At 36.6% G+C, this 20396-nt stretch overlaps 1 protein-coding gene across 1 annotated transcript in view; it reads left to right on the top strand.

The window, feature by feature from the left end:
* The first annotated feature begins 8710 nt into the window (after window positions 1–8710).
* Window positions 8711–20396, top strand: part of LOC149780584 (sodium-coupled monocarboxylate transporter 1-like) — a 43379-nt gene continuing 31693 nt past the window's right edge. Inside the window, exons 1-5 of the mRNA XM_089936399.1 lie at window positions 8711–9055; window positions 13633–13698; window positions 14302–14353; window positions 15551–15618; window positions 16239–16393. Of these exons, the coding sequence (XP_089792525.1) occupies window positions 8711–9055; window positions 13633–13698; window positions 14302–14353; window positions 15551–15618; window positions 16239–16393 (686 nt within the window). The remainder of the gene's footprint in view (window positions 9056–13632; window positions 13699–14301; window positions 14354–15550; window positions 15619–16238; window positions 16394–20396) is intronic.

Below are 20396 nucleotides of genomic sequence, written 5' to 3'. Positions count from 1 at the left end.
GTTTTAGGCACACGTTTTCCATACCACACCCACAAGGGTTGTGTTTGTAAATCTTGCAGAGAAGACTTGGGTGAAGGAGTGATCGCAGTAGCTGAATCTGTGTGAAAGGGCATGATGGTCACTTCTTTTTAAAGTGCGAAGCGTCGATGCAAGAATCAAAACGGTGGATATCCTTTCCAACGTACTTTGACTTCTTTGACACGTCGTTTGCCCACTTTACGGTTTCTGCGTTTGACAATGCCTTTGATGTCGTACACGTCGTCTTTTTTGGTGACACGACTTGATTTGAAATAAGTACGGGATAGCGTTTTGTTGAGTACTTAACACCCATGGCTGTCTTGCTGAGCACCTTTTCCCTCCTTTACCACGCTCGGACAGAAAAATGAGTGTGTGGTGAGACTATTCCCACTCATGTTTAAAGCCTTTCAGTCAGGTTGTTAAGGACTAGTTAGTCCTAGACCTGAGTGGCTAAATTTAAAAGTAGTCTGTGAGTACATAAAAGCCTGGGGGATGAGGCTCTCTTTCCTTCCCCAGGAGTAATTAAAAATCACGCGGTGCGTTATTAAACCAGTGATATATGCTCCATTAGAGCGAAAATCACTTTAATTCAAGTAAGCAAGCAAGCATGTTCGGGTACCGTCTCTAGCACTCTTGATGACACCAACTGTCTGGGTTATTTTCTTTCTTGCAAGCCCCAATGTTCCACTCCTGTTTGTGATAATAACTTGTGATACTTCACATTTTCTAAAGTGGAAATCTTTACAAGCCGTACAAAATACAAAACTTACATGACTTTGGCTTTTGACACTTGCACAGGCTCTTCACTTTATAAGTGTCACGAGAAAATTGTATATCCAATTTTTACCAATTTCAAAAACACGCACACACTTACAGCTTGACCAGAAATATGTACATCTTGTTTTGTGGATAAGTCACAGACAAGTCCAAGCATATATAGGTGGTTATGAACGTTAGGAATATCCCCTCATTTTTTCAGAAATATCAAAGCTTGTATGTGCATTTTCCCTTTTCCACTCTATATTAGTGCTTAGATTTGTTCCAAAAAAGAAAAAAGAAACGAAACAATTTTGAAGAAAAAACATCTGAATTTTGAATTCAGGTTTCTCTCTGTTTATAATTTTTTTCAAGTTGATGGTGCATGACAGAGTACATTCGCCTACCTTTCCAAAGTGAGAGCCATTTCTTCACATGTCACTGCCTTTGTTAAATTCGGTTTCATTGGTTAGTTATCGTTAATCTTTAATTTTTTGATGCATTTCTTTTTGATAGAAGATTTAAAGCTTTCTAGTGTTGTAACGGTATTTATGTTGTTTAGTCTGTTGATAAAATTATCTATAGCAAAGTGCTTAAGATTTTTTCAGGTTTTTTATTATTTCAAGCCCTACAAAAGGAGACCAAGTTTGTCTTCAAAGAGGATTGAAGCTCTAAATTACACGGGCGTGAAGGAAAACATCGTTATGTTCATTCTAATCATGCTTGCCGTATCTCTTTGTGTTTTAGAGGTCATATTTCTTCTTAAGTAAATACACGCATCAATAGACAGACAGATTGGGTCATCATCCTTGAGTTTCACTGTACTTTCGGTTCTTTACTTCATACAAACCCCAAATTTATTAGTTTGAAAAAAAAGATAACATGCCCTCAATACTGTAACACATCTGTTCTGACTCTACCGATGTGAGTGTGAGTGTTTATGTTAAAATGTTTAAGTGAGACATAAAAAAATGGTCAGCTTGAAAACGCGAACCAATACTGTGACGCTCAGTATTTTGATGTGGTAAGAAGAAATGGTACAACACACACACAAAGAGGGCTTGTAAGTTCACATTTCAGTCTGTCTGCACTGTAATGGTAACAACGCAAGAACATAGGGATTATTATGCCACACAGTCCTAGAACAAAACAATGCATCACCCGTTGTAAGCCATTTCATTGGCTATACTTATTTTCTTACCGCGTTCACTTCGAATTGACTTGAGTAGCTATTCAACAGTGACGAGAATGGCCATGCTTTACTGGGTCTATCCTATAGGCGATTTATATAAAAAATATTTTTAAAAATTAAACTACCATGGAAATTGTGTCCGTCTTATTGCAAAATACATCAACATTTAATTTAACCGTGCAGATCGCTAGAACAAACCTCTGATAATATACATTTTGAAAAGTGTTGTGTGACACGGATTGCCATTGTCGCTTGGTGTCTGCTTTCTTGTTCGAAAAGAGATCGTTTCGTCTTGACTATAAAAATTTAATTTGACTAAGTTTTACGCACTACTTGAACTCATACATTTACGTTGTAGGTGTAAGCCGTCGTTCTCAGTTTTCTGGAAGTTCGTTTTTGCGTTTCTCAGAGGTGATACTATTTTTTATGGACCGAACGAAATTTCTTTTGGCGTGAATCAGGACTCGTGGTTTTGTGGCATAATTGGAGAGCATTGATGAAAGCTCAGTTATGTCGTCTTCGAAATTGCTGACACGGATCTGAGCTAACACTTCAGGTTTTGTGTGAGGCGATACGGTACATCATTGCCTTTGCAAAATTACATTTGACTAGGTTTCATACGCAGCAGGTCCCTGTATATAAGGAGAGTGTCTTAGCGTCAGAGTATTCATTCCGCTCTCAAACGATCACGAAGATGGAAGAGTCAGCACAGATAGACCTGCTGGTCAAATATTTGCTAAAAGTCATACGAAAGCATAATTCACAGGCGAAAGTGGCAACAAAACTTACTCTTTTGGTCGTTGATTTGATGAGAGTCATACGAAAGTGTGTGCTAATGAAGTTTGCTATATCTGCAAAGGTAAATGGGTATTTGTCTCCAAAATACCTGCTTCGTCTAAGAAAGAGAGACAAAAGTCAAGATACCTAATATCGTTGTCAGGGGAAAGGACACTGGAATTCAGAGTGCCCTACGAGAAAAGAGAAGAAACAAAAAACAAGGCGAAACAGAGAAGAGGGATTCAGAAGAAGAAAAAGAAGAAGAAATTGAAGATGATGAAGAACTTGTGCCAGTAAAGACATGGAAATGGAAAAATTGACAATGTGAGCCGATGCGTTGGCCCTGATGTGAAATTTCATACTACCTTCTAAAAGAGAATAGACCAGAAAGAAAACGTAAGTGTCTCTTGGTCTTGACATTGTATAATAAGGATGGCGTGTTTTGCCTTTACTCACACTTTATGAAATTGTGCTCTTTCACCTCTCTCTATCCCTCTGGATCATGTTTTAGTTAGAATTGAAATGGAAGGATGTTTTCCTTCACGCACGCTCTTTAGGCATGCAAGTCCGTAAACAATAGTCAGTCTATTCATCCATCATTTTTGTGTCTTGATGTTTCCTAAAGCACACACTGATGCCATAAAATAACGGGTTAAATGGGTTTTGTAGTGTTGGGAGTGGGGGTGGGGTGGGGTGTAGGTGTTTGGCAGAGTTGGTCATTGCAGGTGAGGGCTTAGGTGCTTTCAAAAAACTTTTTCTTCTTCACTCTGTGTTGATGGAATATAATGGGTTATTTTCTTCACTCTCTGTTGATAGTATATATAAAGTGTTATTTCTTCACTCCGTGTGGATAGTGTATAATGGTTTTCTTCTTCTTCCCTCTGTGGTGTGCGCGCGTGTGTGTGTGTGTGTGTGTGTGTGTGTGTGTGTGTGTGTGTGTGTGGTGTGTGTGTGTGTGTGTTAGCGTACGTTGTGTAGATCGTATATTTGGTTGTTTTTTTTCTTCCTCCCGAGTGTGGATAGTATATTTGGGGTTTGTTTTTTCCTCTTCCCTCTGTGTGTGTGTGTGTGTGTGTGTGTGTCTGCGCGCGTATGTTGTGTGTGTGTGTGTGTGTGTGTATTGGTCTCTGTTTGTCCCTATAAAACTCACTTTATCCCTATCAGATACACTCTACCTACCTACCTACAGTAGCGCGTATTCAGGTCAGCCACTTGCAACACTGTTGCCCTTTATCCCCTAGTGTTCAGTACAGTGACGTCACTGACGCTGGAAATTTTGAGACTATAAATATCGACTTGGGGATTTCCACATTTTGTAGCTATACATATATACTAGAATTCATAAACAGGAACGTCACTCAAGCTTAGGCTATAAAAAGATAGTGGGATTTTCCAAAGGAAAAACCCACAAGTTGGAGCTATAAATAGATAGTGGGATTTCATAGGAATTTCAGCTGATTATAGATACATAGGTATTTATCCACGATCGTCACAGAAGTTGATATTGTAAGTAGTTACTAATTTTATCCATTTTAGTCTAAACCATTGTAACTTAATTTTCAGGGATATGTTTATTTTCCTTTAAATTCTGGGACAATTTCGTCATTTTAACGTTACTTTTAGTCACATCCATTTTGTCGTTGAGCATTTCCTTGATTATAGCTATTTATAGCATCATTACAATTATGCAAATTTTTGAACACCCCAGCAAGATTTCAGGTCTTGGTAATGCTTTATATATAAATCCCACGCTTGTACTAGTGTATGTATGTTTCTGTCTCTGTTGTGTTTGACCCTCTACCATCATTGTCCCTAGATAGTCCCACCATGTTCAATTCCCCTTGACGCTATACAGATCCACCATGTTCAATTTCCATATGTTAAATTCCCTTGAGGCTATATCCCCTAGGGGTTTCCGTAATGTTAAATTTCCCATTGTCCCTAGACAGTCCCACGATCTATTCCCCATGTTAAATTTCCCATTGTCCCTAGACAGTCCCACGATCTATTCCCCATGTTAAATTCCCATTGTCCCTAGACAGACCCACACTATAGTCCCCTGTTCCATTCCCCTTGTCCCTAGACAAGCCCAAACTCTATTCCCCATGTTAAATTCCCCTTGTACGTAAAGTGGTCCACGATTTATTCCCATGTTAATTCCCCTTGTACGTAGATTTGCCCACGATTTTTCGCCATGTTAAATTTCCATTGTACGTAGATTTGCCCAGGGGGGGTCTGTAATGCTAATTCCCATTGTACGTAGGGTGCCCCTACATACTACTACTCTACAACGTGTTATATTTGACAGGTATGCGGCGAGGGTTTTATATATTTGTCAATTTCACGTTTTAATAAAAGCAGCCGCTATTACGCTCAGTCGTAAAAGATAGTATTATTTGTAATGTTTATATGGCTACATAGCGTTCATGGTTTACACGAAATAACCTAGAAGGACGAAGCAATGTGAATAACCCGATAGCACTTGCTGATCCCCAACGACATCGAAAGAACTAAAGATAGATCTTGCTAAGTTGTGTATAAAGCAGTCAGATATGGTATAAAAAGAAATTGTTTTAACAAAGCTGAGTAATCTTTTATTTTGTTCAAATTTTTATAAGTGGCTTGTGCAACAAAACAGTGTAGGTTTCCTTCATAAGTAACCGCATACCTGGGACTGACCTGATAATCTTTTTAAAATTTTGCTTAATGTCATTCCTCAAAGTTATTTCTAAGTTGAAATGTTACAATGCACATATACCCAGGGTCACAAAATTGTATTCGACCAGATAATTCTTTTAAAATGGTAAGACTTGTAGTCCTTCCAGTACCGTCTCCTGTACTCTGTCAGTACCCGGAACTCCGCAACTTCAAATGTCCGACTGATTCCTTTTGCATGTTTCGGGTATCTTTCTTTTCTACCCGTTCTTACATACGTTTAGCATGCACGATTTTGTTCTTGACAACGGTATGAAAACGTCTGCAAGGAAATAAAGACTCGAAACAATCAAGTAATACTCAACCCATTCTTTAGTTTGAAAAATAATATTTGTTTTAAAACGTAGTGACAATAGAACACAGAAATGGAAATATTTTTCATTCATAATTGTATTAGCATTAAAAATTACTGCCCAAAGCATGTGTTTCAAATTAACTATCAATGAATTAATTCATTCATTTTAATATGAAATGCACTGACGTTAAATACAATTCATAAAATGGTTCCTAGAAAATATTTATTACTAAATTTGTAAGAATTGTCTTACCAAATGTCTTATGAAAAATCGTACGAAAATGTTGGGCTGATTTCGTAAAAATACGATACATTCCGAAAGACACCGATACACATGATATAATTAGCATTGGTATTTTGTATTGTCGTGGGTATTTATTACTCCGATCGCTTAAGCCGAGGGAATTCTGTAATCACCCCTGCAAAACGTTTTGCATGTGCATCCGCACTTGTGAGAAAAATAACTCTAGTACTGTTTCATGTAATTCAGTCAAAGTTTAAAAGAACATTGAGGAAGATATCCGGACAATATTATAAAATTATCATGCTTGTTTGTGTGCAGCTTCTAGTGCGTTACCATTTTGAAGTTTACAACAATTTTACAGTTGCTTTCGTCACCCGGTTCGCCTCGGCTGTCATTGATATGCAGTAGAAACCAAATACACAAACAGCTTCTGGGCAGTCCGAGACTAGTATCAGTCCCCCAGAAAACACATATGTAAACTCTTGGAAGAGAATCAAGTGTACGTCCTTTATAGTGGATAATGACTCACAAACTATTAATTCTAGCCCTTAAAGGTATGAAATCTTCTCAGACTTTTTGAGGTTATGTATGTGGAAAAACTGGCAAATAGAGTAAGATCTAATGACTAAGATGGGATATGGAGATAACTTACTCGTTCAACATGGAAAAACTAACGCAAATTGAAACAAATGCTAGTATTTTAATCACGTCTTTTCGAACACTTTTAATCCATGTTAAAGGGAGTAGTCTCCTTCGTTATATGCATTTAATAATTTGGCGAAATTGACCGATTGTGGCTTTGCCTCCTGCCTTCGTATTGTACCATGTGAACAAAAGTAGTTCAAACTATAGTTCTCAATGGCGGAGAATTACATTTGAGATTTCTTGTACCACTTCTCGGATAAATCAGGGGTTGTTCCGATAGTAATATCGTAATCCAAATACCATACAAATACATGTATACTCTCGTTATCTTTTGAAGTAGCGGGGTCAACTTTTCTTACAACACTACATCTTACAATGCTATACGGCTGTAATTTTAAAATACAACTCAAATGTTTTTGATCCAGCTGTTAATAAGAAGGTTTATGGATCAAGTCAAAATATGTGAAGATTTGCACGAAAATAATAGACGAGTTCAAAAGCATGTGATAAATTATTTAATGTTAATAATATATGATTTATTAACCGATTTGAATATTGTATGGCTTGTCCTTTTACCGATCTATGTCTTTAACCACGGCATTTACACATTTATGTTCTTTGATGTCGTCATGCGAAAAAATCTGGATAACTGTAAGTAAACTAGATGTCAAGAACTTCACATACCTGTGAATAATACAAATCTGAATAATAAATCTATTCAAGGTAAGCAAAATTGTAGACTTCCTTTAAATGTATATGAGGTGGTTCCTAAGATCAGTAGCATAAAGGCAAGCTAATGAATCTTGTTGTCCCTTCGAATTTATAAAATACGTTTTCTTGACACTCGGCACGCAATTAAAATTTACGAGGATTAGGGTTAACTAAAAACGTATAAATATAGCATAATATTATCATAATTATTTAATGGATTTACTACAACTAAGGTATTTAAAGGTCTTAATCAAATGTTTAAAATTATTTTTGACATTTTTTTATTAATTGCCGCGGTAATCGGACGTTCTTTTTAAATTTCCTCCAGTTAAGGTCATCTCGGCGTATCCAGAACTTTGGTGGTTTCGTTGATTAGAAACTAAATTCATTCACCGCACCACACGTTGATCCCTGATGTAGGAGGATACAAATGAAAAAGGAAGTAAAGTAAAACCTTTCTGGATATGTTTTCTTTATTGCAAGGTGGTAATAGAATACCGGCCCAACGTACGGTATCCAGCGAGTTTCATAAATTTATTATCATATAGCTTCAAAAACGTTATCCATTGTAATCAGTTAATGGTGCTATCTGACGTTTCTTAGCGTTATGCCACAACGTATCACGCTATTTGCAAGATATTAATCGTAAACCAATAAAAACGAATACTTCACAATTTACTTACCGCGTCTGCGTTAAATTGCCTTCCCTTTGCCCAACTTTCCAGACATGTCAGTGCAAATGAGACGTTATCTAGGTGTGTATGTAGAGCAGTTCTGATAATGTTCACAGAGGAGCGTTACGACAGGCGATTGTGCGCAATGAGCTCCTATATATTGTCTGTTAGTTCATGCTTGAAATTCTACGTTAATTTTGAACTGCCCTATTGACTCTAGCCCGCAGTTAAGAGTCAACCGCATTGGAGATATAGAATCATATTTATACAGTTAGATCAGACGTAATTCCATATAAGCATTCTGGCATGGTTGAAAACAATGATAGTTCATAGTTTGAAATTCCAACATTGGACGGACTCTATAGTCAGTGTCGATAAGTGTTAACAATAAACTTATCTAGGTACCGTTTAATTAGGTCACTGACATAGAACCCGATCACATAACCCCAAGTTTAAGAATCTAGGCAGAATTGCTAGATATTCGGATATCTGATTAACCATATATGCTATGAGCTTAGATGATAACAGAGACTAGTCTTAAACGCCCTTTAAATACCCGTTAACATCAGACGATAGTCACACTACGGGTATGCTCGCTGTAGTAAGCGTATATCAAACGATCCTGACATAGAAGTAAACGGACACATACTTTCTTACTTACTGACAAACTGACACGAACATAAATGGCTTCTCCAAGAAACACCTTCCATTGGGCAGATTACCTTATTTTCATATTGACACTGGTCATATCAGCTTTGGTAGGAATATTTTTTGCATGGAAGGATAAACGGGATCAATCCACGGCCAATTTTCTGCTCGGAGGACGACAGATGTCAATCTTGCCAGTCACTCTGTCACTGATGGCCACTTTCCTATCCGCTGTTCTTGTCCTTGGAGTACCAACCGAGATCTTTTACAATGGAACCATGTATTGGCTGATTTGTTTCAGCAACTTTCTCACTTTTCCGATCGCAGCGCATGGCTTTCTTCCGGTATTCCACAAACTGGAGCTTACCAGTGCGTATGAGGTAAGTAAATTTCCAATTCAGTTGAAACGCGTAATATTCAAATGGTGTTTTACGAGGGTCTCCTGGATATAACTTTTTCAAACGCAGCAACTGATGTGCTCAGCTCGAATCAACTACAATAATTTCACATTAGGAAATTTACTATAAACGAACTTGTATCAATTTACTTTTATGAAATTGTTTATTAACTCAGTTAATGTATTGATTTATTTAGTGCTTACATTGTATATTTGTTTCCAAGTACCGTCACATTTCCAATATCGTGTCAAGTTACCATAACCGACGGTTTTTTTAGGCTAATAAATAACCAAGCGCTTTATTAGATTACAGTCTTGCAACAATGACGTCATTTTTCCGTAGTCGAGCCTGCCAAAATGCCGACACTACACAATATTTCTGGACGCAACCGCCAGATCGAATGAAGGTTAATTTTTTTTTACATTATAGCATAGTTACCAGGTTCGAACACGGTTATTCAATAAAAATTCCGGATGTTAATTACACAATTTATCAAGCAGTTGTCAGAAGTCTAGTTTAAATATATGGTTTTGTTTTGTTACAAAATCTTAGATACACAAAGTTTCGCATATTTTTAAAATAGCGTTGAAGGTGCAGCATCAACCATTATACTGTGACATCTTCCCTGCCATTCAACCAATGAAAAACCGCTTTCTGACTCATTCGAGTGACTCGTCTTTGATCCTCTTATGCCATTGAATTTGATTGAAAATAAAATCTTTTCCGGCTGTCATTTTTGTTTTAGAACTAAATATTTGTTGCTAATAACATAATGACACTTCATTCCGAGATTAATTGCCAGAAGTTCTGTGATAACGGAAATGGACAATTTTTAGATATAAAAAAAAGTACGACCCAAGTAAAGCAAATGTTTTCATAAACCGGAAACTGGGGTCTAGTCCATTGTAGCCCGTATACTAAAAATATGAAAACTGGATCATCGGAAGCAAAGCTTTTCTGTAAAGAGGTCAATCAACCAGATTGGCATTAAATATTTAAGTATATAAGTAAATCAATATTAGCATGTTCTGATTACATAATTTTTGGACATCAGTTGTTGAGACTAAATCGAATAATTCCATTTCAGATCATTACAAGTAAAGTTAAACCAGTGGGATAACTTAAATATGTCCCCTCCCCCCAAAATTGAGCCCCTTCTTGACGCCCCCCCCACCCCTCCATCACTCCCGTAATTTATTGATCGCTAAGGCGATATGTATGTCCTTAGGTCAAAGCAATGAAATTTGAGAGAGATTACTTGTATCATCTCCCAAGGAAGTCGCAGTAGCTCAGCTGACAGTGTCGGACTCGCAATCCGAATGTTAAGAATTCGATGCTCGCACACGTCAGCCTGGTTTGGTTGCTTTCGTATGTCCATGGAAAAGGCACTTAGCTCTCCTCTCCTCTCCTCGTCATGATATTGCGAATAATGTGAAAAGGTGCAACACAAAACCACTCAGTAAATCAATAAATTACTCATTGTCATCTACCAACCCACCCACATACATACATACATACATACATACATACATACATACATACATATGTGCATTGTTTTTTTTATGTTTTACTCTCACGTCTTAAATTAAGATTCTGCACGCTTGTTTTCCTAAATAACAGATTGAAAATTTTAGACAAGGCTTTCATCCAACATCGAAATGTGTCTAAATATTTTCTGGATGTGGAGGGATAATTTCAGTGATGGACAATACCAGTGTTATTTATTTTGTATACATATTTACATTTATATCGATGCCTTTGCCATGAAAAGTAGTGGATAGTTTAGTCAACTTTTAGTGTCAATTTTTTTATATATAGTTCTGGACATCTACTGACCAAACATTTGTAGCTTATTACCATAAATTACAAAAGTCCTTTTCCTTGGAAAAAAAATTGCTACAAATTGTTTATCATGTGACGTGGTTTGAGATTAAACTCGTGCCTTGTGTCCATAGTATTGCAACAACTTGCAGGTATATACGAGAAATATCACATGTATATGACGCTGATATCGCAAGAAATCGCGTACGTCGTGTATGATATCATTTCTTGGAAAAAAAATCATAAAATAAAAAATATATAGAATGAATTTAATTTCAGTCTGATTTAGATTTCGGTATATGCGAAATCTACTCTTCATGTCAATTTGACAACCCTTTTAATTTACGTCATTATATATAGAAAGACCAATGTCGAAACTTCTTTTTTTTATTTCAATTTTATGTTTAGCCTGCACTGGCTGTAACGTATTTGTTACACGAGTCTTCCAGCATAACATATTCATATGCAAAAAATTGTGGCATATAAACATTTTCTTATAAGTTCATACGTCTTCTATGATAGAATTTCTTAAATAATAATGCATAAGAATAATGCATTATTTTGCTCTTCAAAATTCAAAAAAAAAAAAATGCCGTTCCACCATTCTTTAAAGCTGAAAAAATTATAAACTGATAGGTCTCAATATTGTCATGATATGTTCATAAACCTAGTTAAACTGCTAATTTGTGGATGAAGTAAATGCACAAAGTTTTTTTTATAGATTAAAATGCATATAAAAAAGACAAAAATTACTAAATTACCTGCACCTGCATTAATTGCATCTTGTGAGGCCACTATATGTTATTGTTATTAGATGGAGATTTGCGATAATTAATACCATCCTGATCATGGATCTGTGGGATATCGACAGCAACGGGCAACTCAGTTGGAGTGTCACACTGCCATGGATAGAAATACCCATATATATTGGGGGCCTGTCCTTAGTATACACGTATGTGAGCGAGTCTATATTTTCAGTATAAGAATGGGTATTTTAGGACTCAAGCACTAATTCAGTTCCCATAGTAAACCAACGCCAACACCATGATATCAAAATTTAATAACTTTAATTTCTCGTGCTCATGATCAAACTTATATTTATCAGTATAAATGGATCCTTGATGGCAGCTTCTGTATAAAGAAAATCATATGAGCCGCGGCATTGTCTGGATCTACATGTGTTTGCACCATCTGCTTTCAATTCCGCACCAAACAGTCAGGTTTTTTTCAGTACTGCACCAAAGAGTCAGGTGCTCATTTCAGTAATGAGTCTTCCAAACTCAAGACTGTTTAAAGACTGAAATTCCGTAAATAAAATATTGTCTCTATTGTTTAAGTTACAACTAGGATAAGCTCTCAAAATATCAATGTTACTATCATTTAACTTTCATTATCAACCAATCATGGACAGCCAAACCCACGTATACTCTATTTAATGTTCCTTAGCATTAGTACCCTAAGTCCTTTTGGGAGCGCGTTGAAATTTAAAATGTCTACTGTAGATCATGAGCTTTTTCGGACCATAGTGAAATTTAAAATAATTTCTATTTACATGCTATTGGGCGACTTTTTTTTACAAAAAAAAATTCTTTTGCAAATTTTTGACAAAAAACAAATAGTAGCGCACTTGTTTTAAGCAATCTGGTTAAATACAAATGGTTTATAATATTTGAGCACATGCGTAGAAAGAAATGAGAAAGCAAAATATAAAGTAAAAGGTGATAAAAGGACTGTGCCTGAAAGCAGATTCGCACACTCGTAGGGGCTGCAGCTTACGTTGTTGTTTGAAATAAAAATGACGACATATATCATTATGCTCGTGGATCTAAACTAAAACTACACGTCGTTTTACAAATGCAAACAAACAACACATTTTTGGGAAAGAGATAAATATGAAAAATGAAAAATTTCCCCCCCAAAAATCTTATTTTACTGTAGAAGTTTTAATGTCGTGTTGCAAATATTATTCTAGGATTACAGTGAATTTATTCAACGGAGTCCTGAACATTGCCATTATGCTAATCAAGTCTGTTGGCACAACAGCACATTCTAGGACGTGGAGTGTATTTGGAACACTCGATTCTTTTGGACTTGTGTATAACTTGTTACGATTATGTTGGATTTAATTCGTAATACAGCAGTTTCTTAAATTTTCACTTAATAACTTACAAAATTAATATTTTTTTAAAGTTTTACCAAACTTGTTGGTTTTGTTTCTTCTATTACTTAGTTTAAGACCCCAAAATTATAATACTAACACATAGTATGTTGCAAAGTTTTGTGGATGGTGTGGAAATACACGCGTTTTACTGCCCTGTGGGACTAACTGGTGCAGGACAACACTGTAATAAAAAAGGCTTACTTAGGGCCACTCCCTCCTGAGAGCGGACGTGGGCATGCATTCAGAGTCAGCCAATGGAGAAGTGGTTGAGCCGAAAAGTCAGCCCTGAAGTAGTTTGGATTATATGAGATCTTAATTTTACATCTACTTTAGTGGGGTGTAAACTCTCTGGTTACCGAGCCGAACTTGAGACCGAAAGGGTGCGAGTTCGAATTCTACCATTGGGTCAGCCCAGACCAGCTATTGTAATGCGTATTTGCGAAAATGCACTTTACTTCAATTGCTTCAGCACTAAATGACATCATTTCGTTGCTATGCCATAAAATTCGCACCAAACCAAGCCGAATGTACTACTGCTTCTTCGTATTATTATTATTATTATTATTATTATTTCTAGTATCTGGCTCTGAGGTTCAGCAAGTCTGTTCAAGTTTTAGGCAGTGTCATCTTCATTCTTCAAATGGTAAATCCACGACTACCATTTTGTTTTCTTGAATCTTGCGTTAACAATTTAATTTATAATGTCTATTTACCATCATTCAGTTTTAGTACTTAACATTTCAAATGTATACTTGCTTTACAGTCTTGTATTGTCTCACCATATGTCTGTGCACATTTTCCTCAACGTCTCGGTTTTCGAACCATTAGGTTTTAGTCAGCCATTTTCATCTATACTTTTGAGCTGTATCCAAACCAGACAACCATATGGGCATGTCAAACTGTCCTTAACAAAATATAAAATATACCTTGCGATAATGTGTCCTTTTTACATGGACCGATACTATCTTTATCAATCAATTTTTATTCTGAATTTTACATTTAAGTTTTATAAAACACGAATGGTCAGAAATGGTACATTCTGCAAATATAATTTAGCAATTTTTTGCATGTATTCTCTATGATTTTTTTTCTCAATTAACGAATGCACAGAAACTTCAACTTATGAACAGATTTTAGCTACAAGAATTAATTCTTCTTTCTTCTTTCTTTTATGTGAGATTAGGCCATTTTAAAATATTGTATTTATGGAAGTTCGAGGAATTACTGAGTTGTATTTTTGTTTCAGATTCTATATATGGCGGTTGTTCTGTATGCGCCAGCAATTGCGTTAAATCAAGGTAAGTTAAACATAGATGGCTGATGCTCTGGTTGACGAAATTTAGCATTTTGATTCCGACCACCGTACTGTTAGTCAGAGATTTCGCAGAATTCGTAGATTACAATATATATCACAATATTGATATCCTTCACATAAACTTGCAAATTAATATTATTCAGTCTATTCGCAACACACATTTATCACGCATCTATATGCAGTAGTTCGTTCGTTAATTCCATATTGCTTTGTTTCTTACTATGAGCTTAAAATTGTTAAGATTTTAATATAATCGCAAATTCGAGAAAACGGTTTGCCCTTGAAAACTGTACGAGTTTCACCATGGAGATCTATTTTTTTTTTTTTGGACCTCGTATATAACAATCGGAGAACGTCAACGAAATATCTTGTCATACACACTGTATGCAAACACCAAAGTTCAGAATTCTTCCTATCTTACATTTATTATTTGCAGATGATCTACTTCCAACACTTGTCTTTGATATTTAAATTTAAATTTGCATATGCAACTCTCTACATTCAATGACGGTATCATTCCAATGCAATAGAAGCTTGCTTATGACTCATGTAGGTCACACATTAATCTTCCGGATGGCGCATGTGAAGCTTTGATCCTTTGGTGCCCTGATTTGGAAATTTGATCATTAGTTTGAGTAAAAACTCCTAACCAGAGATCCTTTGTAGCGAAACAACTACACACACTCTTCACTGATAATTATGCCACTCTTTCTGTGCTAGTGAGACCGCAGAAAACTATTATCCACCATCTTAAGTGCAAGCACCGATGTGAAGTCTCCAGACCAATCACTGCAGTTGAGAGTGAAGTCTCCAAACTAGCTGCAATTGGAATGACATCACCGTTGTGCAAATGACGTCAGTGTATAACCAACCTGGAGACAGATTTAATAGTCACTGGCCTATGATATTAGCTTTCCAATTAAGTCTCGAAATTTACACTCACGCCATCATGCGAAAAACTAGACCATCGAAATACATACTCACGCCATCATGCCCCCCCCCCCCCAGTAATTACCGACTTCCGAGAATCTCGAAACTGCACCATAACGTTATAAAATTTGTAAAAGACCTTCACACTATTTGTTATCACTTCTGTTTTAGTTATGCCTTTTTACTAACAGTGTTAATGAATAGTCCCTGGGTTAATTATAACACAGCTGTCTATAATGTATATTTTCAGTAATGGGAATAGATCTTCTGGTATCTATCCTGGCAATTGGCTTAATATGCACATTCTATACAGCTATTGTGAGTACATTACTAATTACTACTACCACCACTACTACTCCTCCTACTGCTGCTAATACCACTACTACCACTACTACTACTACCATTAATACTACTACTACGACTACTACCACTGCAAATACTGCTACTACGACTACTACTACTAGTACAACTACTGCTACTACCACTTCTACTACGACTACTACTACTACTACCACTACTACTACTGCTAATACTAATACTACCATTACTGCTACTACTACCACTACCACTTCTACTACTTCTACTACTATTACTAGCACTACTTCTACTACTACCACTACTACTACTATCACTAGTACTACTACTACTATCGCTACTAATACTACTGATACTATTACGTGGAAGAAAGATAGGAAGGGAGGGAGGGAGTAAGAGCGAGATCCCATTACTTTATGATCCTGTGTACAAAATTTATCTATCCCGTCCATGTTGATTTGGCTACGAATCACAATTAATACAATCTCGGCATTAATTAGAAAATTCAACTTAATGTAAATATAAATTTACAATTAGTAAATAAATGTTCATAGGAGTATAAAAAAATATATACAGTCATTAGGATGTTGTGTATCTTAATGCATTAAGAAATAATTCTACAGGGTGGACTGAAAGCCGTGATGTGGACCGACGCATTCCAAATGGTGATAGTGTTTGCTGGTGTTCTGGCAGTAGCTGTCAAAGGCATGCAAGAAGTTGGCGGGTTCGATGTTGTCTGGGAAACAGCCAAAAATGGCAGCAAGCTGCACGCCGATAAGTACGTGGGCTTTTCCCATAATATATAATCATTATTTATACCTATTCCAAATAACGCAATAAACGTGCTCGCTTTGCGAATATGTGGTCCTAACTTCGATCCAAATCAAAAGATCGGCGTTACCTATCGCCAATGGAATTTTGGTAAGTTGTTACGTGCTACACATTTCTACTACATTAATGAACGAGTAAGATTCTAGTAGTTCCTTAGTCATACAGCGTAAGACACATCACCTGATATTTTTGTTCTCGGGGGTGGTGGGTCTTATTGCCTAAATAACGGAGTTGTGTAGCGTGTTTTGATGTCGACTAACAGCTGAACGAATGTAAAATTTTCAGAAATATTACACACAACTGGCAATCAATAACAACGGTTTCCTACAAAGAAAAGTTGTAATGTAACTTTACTTACTCTAATAAATTCTCACGAAAGAAATGGACCTGTTTTCAAGTTTCGTTGGCCTACATTTCATTTGGCTGGAAAGCGATGAAAGCCAAGAATGCCAAAATCGGGTTAAATTGAAATATTATCCTTTAACGAAACGAATAAAAGTATATTATGCTTATTGGAACTGAAAAAGCAACGTTTCGTTTCGTTCAAGAAATATATCCGCCACATGAACCTACTTAACATACTTCGGCATACCTCGACTACCGTCGCATTGCAGCAAATTCAAATGTATGTCATTGGAACACGAAAATACGTCCATTTGCTAGTGTCATATTTTCATTCCGCCAGGATAAAGACAGCACAGTAAGTATATTAATTACACATAAATTAGTGGAAGAGTGTCGATATATGCTGCCAAATGTGTGAGATATTCCTGAAACTCTGACTACTCGTTCCGATGTCAACGACATCGGAACACACTATACAAGCCCATTATTTGGATAGTAAGACATAGCACTTAAACAAAAACAACATTATCTATGTCTTACATTGTAGGACTAGTAGTTCCTCAGTTTCCTGGAGGTATTGCGGGCCGGAGATAAATGTTGGACGAGCTGGATCAGACCCGTAGGCCGTATTTTGCCTATCACTGCTTTAAACTCGAGCGTGTCTGAAAAACATCATTTTAATTCTGTTTGATATAAATTATTTTACATATAATAACGCTTTTAAACCTCTAACGTTTGAAAATAATCTCTATATAAATTGCGGCAAACGGGCCTGTTGACTGTGCGTTTTGCCTCTGATAAGTCGGACTTTCGTCAGTATTAATATCAGTCTGGATTCGTATGTGTGTGCTTGCTAGATTCCTATAGAATTTTTGTATGAATATCACATGAAGATACCACTATGTGAATCAAATTAACGCTCATTATATGGTAGGGGTCCAGGAAACAAATTTCCCAAGCACTCGTCGTTTCGATGAGCGATTTGCAAGAGTTACTCGCCCCTGTCCTCATACTAAACAAAGTAAAAACTTTTTCAATACACTACCCGCTCTTTTACTAAAGAATCACAATTATCTGATGCAAGCTTGATACTAAAATGAATCAAAGCCGTGAAATTGGTATGTTGTAATATATGGGTCCTTAAATAAACATAACATGAGACAAGGTTTGTAACTAGAGTCATTGAAGTTGCATACGGAGCATTGATTTCTTAATGGTATTTACGTTTACAGTGAAACCTTTCAGTAATCTAAATGTTGTGGTTTTTCTTTTCAACGAGCTTTCGCACATCTTTATGATTTAGTTATGTCAGAAGATGAGAAACTGAGACTGTCTACATTTTATGAATTTCCGTCTGGCCAGACATCGTTGCAATTTCCTCATATGACCAATAATTTCAAAATTGAGAAGTAGTATCAATACATCTTCACGCCAGGATAAAGACGCCAGTAGATATGTATATATATATAGATAATTACTTATCACAAGATAAATGCCATTAACTTGCATTGGAAAGAAAAATTACAATCGTCTTAATTTTCACAAACTTTCGTAAAATTTATCCATTTTGGTTAAACCTACATTCTAGACGGCTGCACCCAGAAGTCATATAATGGAAGACTGTTGATTAGCCAAATGATCTGGAACATGTCTAGGTCATTTCTCCAAATAGATTTCGACCAATCGGCTTTTGTCTCAATATTATCTGCCTTATGAATAGATTACAACAGCATGCATAGGGGAAAAGTTGGTGGGATCTGGACGAGACACTTAAAATACTCGTGTCGAATGTAAGTTAGAAACATTTTTCTTGTCAAATGAAATTTACATGTTTATCGAAAATATCTGCTGCTATCTTCCGTTTGGCACGACAATCTATCTATAATGCTTCAGTCTTGAAAACAACGGTGCCCTACGGCAAAGGTTTCATTGCCTGACCAGATGAAAATTCACATAAATTTTGACATTCTCTATCTTTGACTTCGAGGTCTGACTCAAAAGCATGTGTGATAGCTCATTGAAAGGAAATCTCTCTCCACTTCAAAATAATACCTACATGCCTGAAAAGTAGGGGTGAGCGATTAATCGAGACATCAATGTATCGATATTTTTTCCATATCGAGACAAGAGGTGAATAATCGAGGCAAAACGATACTAAACCTAAACATGTTGCTCTTGTTTTCATCAGGCACGAATCATTATTAGTCACTTGCCTTTCTTTAAGTTTATCATTCGTCTGAGACAACTGTCTCAAGCATATGCACGCAGTGCTCTCAGATTAAAAAACTAACAAATTTTAACAATATCCACTTGCCTTGTACAAATTAACACAAGGTGGCTTATTTATGTGGTTTGAAATCTCCCATCAGGCCAATTCAATGCTAATTATTTCATCCCGTCAGCATGTGTAGCCACTGAAAACACATATCAGCGTAAAGTATACATTCCAGACTTGTTCTTTAAGTATTTTTTAAACACTTTACCGACTATTTAATAACCACTTTTGCGCGAAGCTTCTCTGTTGCTTGGTACCTTGTTTGAATGGATTGAATTTGAAGGCTACATTTCGGTGTGTAACGCAGTAAATTATGATACATTCAATTCTGATTGGTGGTTATTATTTAGTCCAGGGTATAACAATAACCACCAATCAGAATTAACTATAGCTTATTTATTGTGTGACACACCGGAAACATTGCATCAAAACTGGATCCAAATATTACAAAAATAAAACAGATAAGCTTCTTGCAAGAGTTGATATTAAACGATCTGTAAAGTATTTAACTTGTACATGGGGAATAGGTGTGGAATGTATCTTTGACATTGATATATCTACTCAGTGACTTATCGTGCTGAAGGGAAAACTAAACAATTGCACAGAATTGGCAAGGGAGTTGATTTAAAATCGCACTATGTCGTAAGTGCAATATGATAGTTTCTGTTGTTAGTCATCTCCGCTCCCACACGCGGACTTCTGTTTTGAAGATAATATGTAATACCTTCCAAATTTAGGTGAAGACGTGTAATAAGATGCTTTCAAAGTATTTGCGCAGTGCAAAACAATGGTCGTAGTGACCTAGATGAGCCCTACATCCAGGGCCGGCGCTACCATATAGGCAAACTAGGCAGCCGCCTAGGGCGCTGATTTCAGGGGGCGCATATTTAATTTTTTTTATTGTTTATAAATTTGGAAATTGATATTTTCCGGGGGGGGGGGGGCAGAATCTAATCTTGCCTAGGGTGCCAGATAGTCTGGCCGGGTCTGGCGCCGGCCCTACCTACATCTAATCAAATGGAGCATCCTGAAATGGCCTCGAAAGTTGAGTTAAAACCACTGACAACTAACAGTATCGTATCAAAACAAGGCGCAGTTGTAATCGTTTCCCCCTACTCAAAAGTGACACTAAATACAAGCATTCTTAAGAAATCTAAGGCAATGTATGAATCTGCAACATACTATATTCATAACAATCGCCCATTTTAGTATAAAGCTTCCATCGGGTATCTGCAGAGGCGTAGCTGGGGGGGGGGGGGGCAGGGGGGTACATATGTCCCCGGGCGCCAAGGTACAGGGGCGCCAAAATGAGGCTTACAAGTTACATTAT

This window comes from Sinohyriopsis cumingii, chromosome 16 (assembly GCF_028554795.1).
Source record: "Sinohyriopsis cumingii isolate HCF-2022 chromosome 16, ASM2855479v2, whole genome shotgun sequence".
In the NCBI taxonomy this organism is placed as follows: domain Eukaryota; kingdom Metazoa; phylum Mollusca; class Bivalvia; order Unionida; family Unionidae; genus Sinohyriopsis; species Sinohyriopsis cumingii.
This window is presented reverse-complemented; position numbering and strand designations above follow the sequence as displayed.